The sequence below is a fragment of the Lactuca virosa genome, chromosome 5 (assembly GCF_052849685.1).
Source record: "Lactuca virosa cultivar CGN04683 chromosome 5, Lactuca_virosa_CGN04683_v6, whole genome shotgun sequence".
In the NCBI taxonomy this organism is placed as follows: domain Eukaryota; kingdom Viridiplantae; phylum Streptophyta; class Magnoliopsida; order Asterales; family Asteraceae; genus Lactuca; species Lactuca virosa.
The window spans coordinates 359841106-359846653 of NC_136430.1; the positions used below are offsets into that span (position 1 = coordinate 359841106).

Consider the following 5548-nt stretch of genomic DNA (forward strand, 5'->3'; position numbering starts at 1 on the left):
ATATTTCTTTGACAAATAATATTAAACATTAATAGATCTTAAAAACAGTCTTTACTGCATTTACATTGATAAATTTGGGTCCTTTTTTTCACACATCCTTACCATTTGATGATATGACATAAAAATTTGGCATGATGATGTGTTTGTTTTTTTTCCCTTTTTTTCTATTTTGTTTACCATTTGTTTATTAGCAGGTCATCCTTCTATAAGTTTAATAATAAATCCCAGTTATTATAACATACTTATATTTTACATGCAAACAACTTACCAACAACAGATAACATCATAACACCCTAACCAGTCACTAGTCAGCGCCGGCGCTAGTAACGCCACAGTAGGATTTGATCGCGCATTTGGATGCCTTTCCCTCCTCCGTGGTCACATACTTTAAGAATTCAATTTGATTAAAAGGCATGAATTGCAAATAGTGTTCTTCATCGTCCACCAATTTCTCAGGCACCTCCACTGTCGCCCTCATAAACGAAAATAGCCCCAACGAATTCCTAACTTCTTTCTCCGATGTTCTCATCGCCACTTGATGCACTGGCGCATGAATCCTCCCGTTACTCCATGCCTATTTCATACCACAACTTAAAGCGTATTAGAATTGCAAATGCGTAGGACCGGTGGGTTGAAACTGGTCGGAGTATTACCATGAAGGGTTCTCCGGCTAAGACAATGAACGTTGATGGAGAGGGCTCAGGATATATCCACTCTCCATTTTTCATCTTGATCTCTAATCCTTTGACGTCGTCGTCTAAAACTGCTAAGAAACTCTTGTCGGAGTGAGGGAAAAGACCCATAATGCCTTCTCCCTCACGGGGTGACCGATACTTCATGAATCTAGACAAGTACAACGTAGAGTCAATCATACGGTCACATTCCTTGGCGTCAACCCCGTAGCTATCAAACACCATTCTCATCACGCAATGATCGATTTCTGATAACAGTTTCATGTACTGGAATGCAGTCTCGCTACAGTGAAAAAATAGAAATCAAATAATCATCGGAAATCAGTATATTTAGAATGAAAAATAATCAAAATCAGAACTTTTGTCAAATCAATCTCGACAGTAATGGTTTCGCTTTTAGCCCGTTTCTTGACTTAAAATAACTATTTTAAATTACCCAATAGCAAATAATGGATCAGTTTTTGGTTACCAGAAGACTTTGTGGCCTGAAGGAAAGAGAAGATCAGTAAAGCTTTGGGTGCCTTCAATGGTGGCTCCACCTTCGATGCCAAAGTACTCCCAAAGAGGCATAGATGCATACTTCCCGTATCCGAAACCAAGGAGATCAGAAGTGTTCTTCACCTTCGTTTCCATAGGTAGATGAAACAAATCCTTAGCGAGCTCTAACATGGTGTCACGTAGATCCGAAGAGACTTTATCGGTGGCCAGGATGAAACAGCCATAGTTCTCGAGGGCTCCCCGCAGGGCGTGAGACGTTGATTGCCAAGCACCATTGCTACGGTTTAAGGTTTTTGTATTGAAGGTTATCACAGGAAGCTGATTTGGGTTGGGAGCCATTGCTCTTTTTACCATCTTCATAGCCAATAAACTATATATATATATATATATATATATATATATATATATATATATATATATATATATATATATATATATATATATATATATAGTTTATTTTGTTTAGAGTATCTATTGTGTTATTGTATGCATAAATGTGAGCCAATCAAATTTACATATTTTAAGAAAGTGATTAATATATATTATTGAATTAAATATAATTGAAAAATATCATCTTAATTAATTATAAGGGTAATTCAATCAATTAATATAGACTTAATAAATGAAAATTGCATTTTTTAAGGGATCATAGATTCTATTAATTTTAAAAATCCGATTTTAAGAATTATAATTATTTTAATTCGGACATTCTGACAGAATATGTTTATGAGTATATTCAAAATTAAAAATATTCTTGAACCATAAATAATAAAAATATTCTTGAACCTATTTCTTGATCATGAATTTAAAAACTTCTTGTAGAATAACAAATTCTTGAACAATCACTAGAAGAATAAAAACAAAAAATACATTATTTCTTATAGAATACGGGTAAAAATTGTTAATAATTACATTTAAAGTTAAAGAATAAAACTAAAAAACAATCAAAACCGGAAAGAATACATCAAAATCTAACAACGACTAATACATTCTAAAAGAATAATGTGGTCCGTTTCAGTTTTGTGGTCCGTTCTTCAAGCATCAACTTCTGTGATTCCAACAGAATTGGAATTCGTCATTCCATTCCAACAGAATTGGAATTTATGATTTCATCATCATTTTCCCGGCTCTGTAAGTAATCAACATCTCCAACATATTCAGTGATTATTGTCCAGTCTTTGATACATTTATCAGCTTCTACGGTGAATCTGCAACAATAACATATATATATATATATATATATATATATATATATATATATATATATATATATATATATATATATATATATATATATATATATATATATATATATATATATATTAATATCAAGAACACCAAAGGTTTAGGCACAAAAACCCACTTACCCTTCTACAGGATCAAAAACAACCATAAGTGGAGGGCATTCCCCTCTCCTCATCATACTCTTGCACAGATTCAAGGCCTCATGTTGCAATCCAAAATACAGGTGGTGAAAAGAATTATAAATCTTGCCAAAGATCAGATATGGGGATCAAGGAACTCTGTTAACTATAAACTGAAAGAGTTTTGTAATACTTACATTTGCAGGATTCATTGAAGGACCTGTGTAGCTTGAACCAACAAGAATCACCACCATAGTTGCCATGGAAAGCATCCAATTCTTCAAGAACAAGCTGTTAGGACCCTTGATGATGATCAAGAGAACAACAAAAGTGATAACGAAAGTCAAAACTCCCTCAGCAATGGCTCCAGTATGCAAATCTACTTTTTGAGTAGGTCCTTCTAGCAGATGTTTGTACTCTAATGGCATCAACTCCAAAAGAGACATCACACCACCAGCTGCACCAATCGCCTGTCAACAATTCAGAAACCAAACACTATTTTTACATGTTTAACACCAATAATCAACAAATACTGATCCAATTCTGCACTATTCATAGTTGAATGTAACGATCTGTTTTCGCAATTTCAACTGTAACCTAACAATTTGGGGAATTGCAAACCCTTAATTCGTCAAAAATCACGACTATGAAAAGTAATTTTTGGTTAAATTACCTGAGCAGGAAAGCGGACGGCGGTGGACATGAGTGTATCATCGTCGCCACCGGCACCGGCGATACTAAACACAATTGTACCGATCGCATTGAAGCTAGCGCCACAGAAGGCATCGGCAATCAATCCAAACACGATGGAAGCCAGCCCTCCAGCACCCATCGAAAGAAGAACAGAAGAGAAGACAGAGAGAAGATTGAAGGTTTGCTGCCGCCTGCGCCCTGCTGTGCTGTGCTGCGTCTGCTGACTGCTGGTGTCGACGCCGCCTCTTCGAAGTCATCCAACACCGGTAATTGAATGAGGCGGGTGCATCGATTCAGTTGCTAAGGTTTCTGTCTTTGCCGCTTGTTCTAGCACTTCAAGTAAGAGCATTACAGAGAGTGTCCGTGGGGTCGTTGTCAAAAAGGGTTGATTAGGGTTACGGTTTTAAAAGACGATGGGTGGAGAAAACTAAGTCAATTGTTACCTTAATTATAGGATATTATCTGTGGAAAGTAATTATCAAATTACCTATTTACCCTTATTTATTTATTTAATTATTTATTTTTATTTTAAATTTTGATTGGCCCACATTTATGCATACAATAACACAATACTTACTTTAAACACCTGAACCTATCTCTCTCTCTTTCTATATATATATATATATATATATATATATATATATATATATATATATATATGTATATATATATATATATATATATATATCCTAATCCTAATAAACAAGTACCTCTATTGCCACGTGGCAATTGCTAAGCCCCTCCCCAATCTAATTTTCCCGCTCAAAACGTCTTTGTGAAATTCTGCATTTGCCCTTACAGTCAAACATATACTCCTTCTTTTCAGCAGTTTCAAATCGATAGTATCCAAAAAAAAATAGCAAGAAATTTGGAAACGTTCTATTGTTCAACCGTTTCTTCTACAATTTCTCTAATAGTTTTGGAAACCAAATCAGTGCTTCAAATTTTAAAATACATCAAATCCCCAAATATTGGAGATATTGTTTATATTTAAAACGACATGCAGTTTCCCCAGGCCTAAATCACTTTAAAGGAGACGACCACCACCACAACCTAGAGTCTATCGAAGCCTTTATCTGGAAGAAGATCGGAGCGTCTTTTATCTTCCCACACCACCATCGGTTAAAATAATGTGTACACATTCGTTTTTAGTGACCCTTTTCCTAGTATTGTAAGTTCTCTTGCATGTTTCTCTGATGCACATAATTTGTTTGATGAAATGTTTGAGAGAAAAGTCAGAGTTTTTACAGTTAAAACTATCAAATGAGTATTATGAGATTATGATTGAACGGTTGATTCAGTGGTATTCAACTGTTGCTCCTGATTTTGAGTAATCTATGCAGGCTCGGATCAGAAGATAATGCAACATGGTGAGGATGTTGGAAAAATCACCATGGTTGTTCGAAGGTAATAAGGTTTTAGTTAATTTCTTTTTAACCTTTACTCTTATTAAGAAGGGTAACACGAACTTATACTATTTCATCAATAAGTCCAATTTTTTGTGGGAAGTGCTCACATGTCAACAGTAAAATGCTCTTTACTTCCTATATTCTTGTGTAATCTAATCAAAAGATGGTGTTTCATGCAGGTGAAATGCTTGACAATTTCGAAGGCAAACTAAGTCACTTCAAGCTGCCTGAGCAATTCATACATGTTTTCAAAGATTGTTTATCTGTTAAGAGGTTATTACTTTTCATCCTTAATCAAAATGTATTCAATCTCATAATGTAGTTGTGTTTCTGTATCTTTCAAGGATTGATTTTGAGGATGAGAATTTAATTTTTATATTTTCTAGGAATGAATTTGTGGATCTTAATGATTTGGGAAATGAGTCCATTGTTGAGGTATTATCCTTACTCTATGGTCATTTGTCTGAATCCAAAGTGAAATTTATAGAAAGAAAATTCAGTGATAATAAATTATATTATATGCATAATTGCAGCTAAGAGTGAGGATAATTTATTTCATATTTTAGGATTGATTTTGAGGATGAGATTTTTTTGTATTTTTTTTGTATTTTTTTTTTGTTATAGATTAGTGCTTTGATATGGTTGAATGCCCGGTAAAACTTATCATGTAGCTCATGGATTAAAACATAAAAAACGACTTAGTCCGTTTATTTATTTAATTATTCAATGCTTGCTGCTACTTTTATACTGTTCAACCAAAAGACGGAAAAATATAATTTGCACTGTGATTTGTTGTGATTTATATTCTAATATTGGTGTGAATACAGGTGAAGTGATGGTAGCAACAAACAAAAAAAAATTATCATGTGTTGTTACCATTTGATTTTAGGAA

At 34.0% G+C, this 5548-nt stretch overlaps 2 protein-coding genes across 2 annotated transcripts; both read right to left on the reverse strand.

Annotated features, from left to right (window-relative positions):
- Nucleotides 1-210: 210 nt before the first annotated feature.
- On the reverse strand, nucleotides 211-1536 carry LOC145110831 (deoxypodophyllotoxin synthase-like). Its single transcript, XM_079047142.1, has 3 exons — nucleotides 1162-1536; nucleotides 654-975; nucleotides 211-574 (listed from the first exon to the last, which is right to left on the reverse strand). Exons 1-3 carry the CDS (start codon nucleotides 1527-1529, stop codon nucleotides 305-307), a joined length of 960 nt encoding a protein of 319 aa, XP_078903268.1. The 5' UTR covers nucleotides 1530-1536; the 3' UTR covers nucleotides 211-304.
- A 1167-nt stretch (nucleotides 1537-2703) lies between these two features.
- On the reverse strand, nucleotides 2704-4389 carry LOC145113514 (aquaporin SIP1-2-like). Its single transcript, XM_079049590.1, has 3 exons — nucleotides 4274-4389; nucleotides 3228-3492; nucleotides 2704-3024 (listed from the first exon to the last, which is right to left on the reverse strand). Exons 1-3 carry the CDS (start codon nucleotides 4387-4389, stop codon nucleotides 2704-2706), a joined length of 702 nt encoding a protein of 233 aa, XP_078905716.1.
- Nucleotides 4390-5548: the final 1159 nt, after the last annotated feature.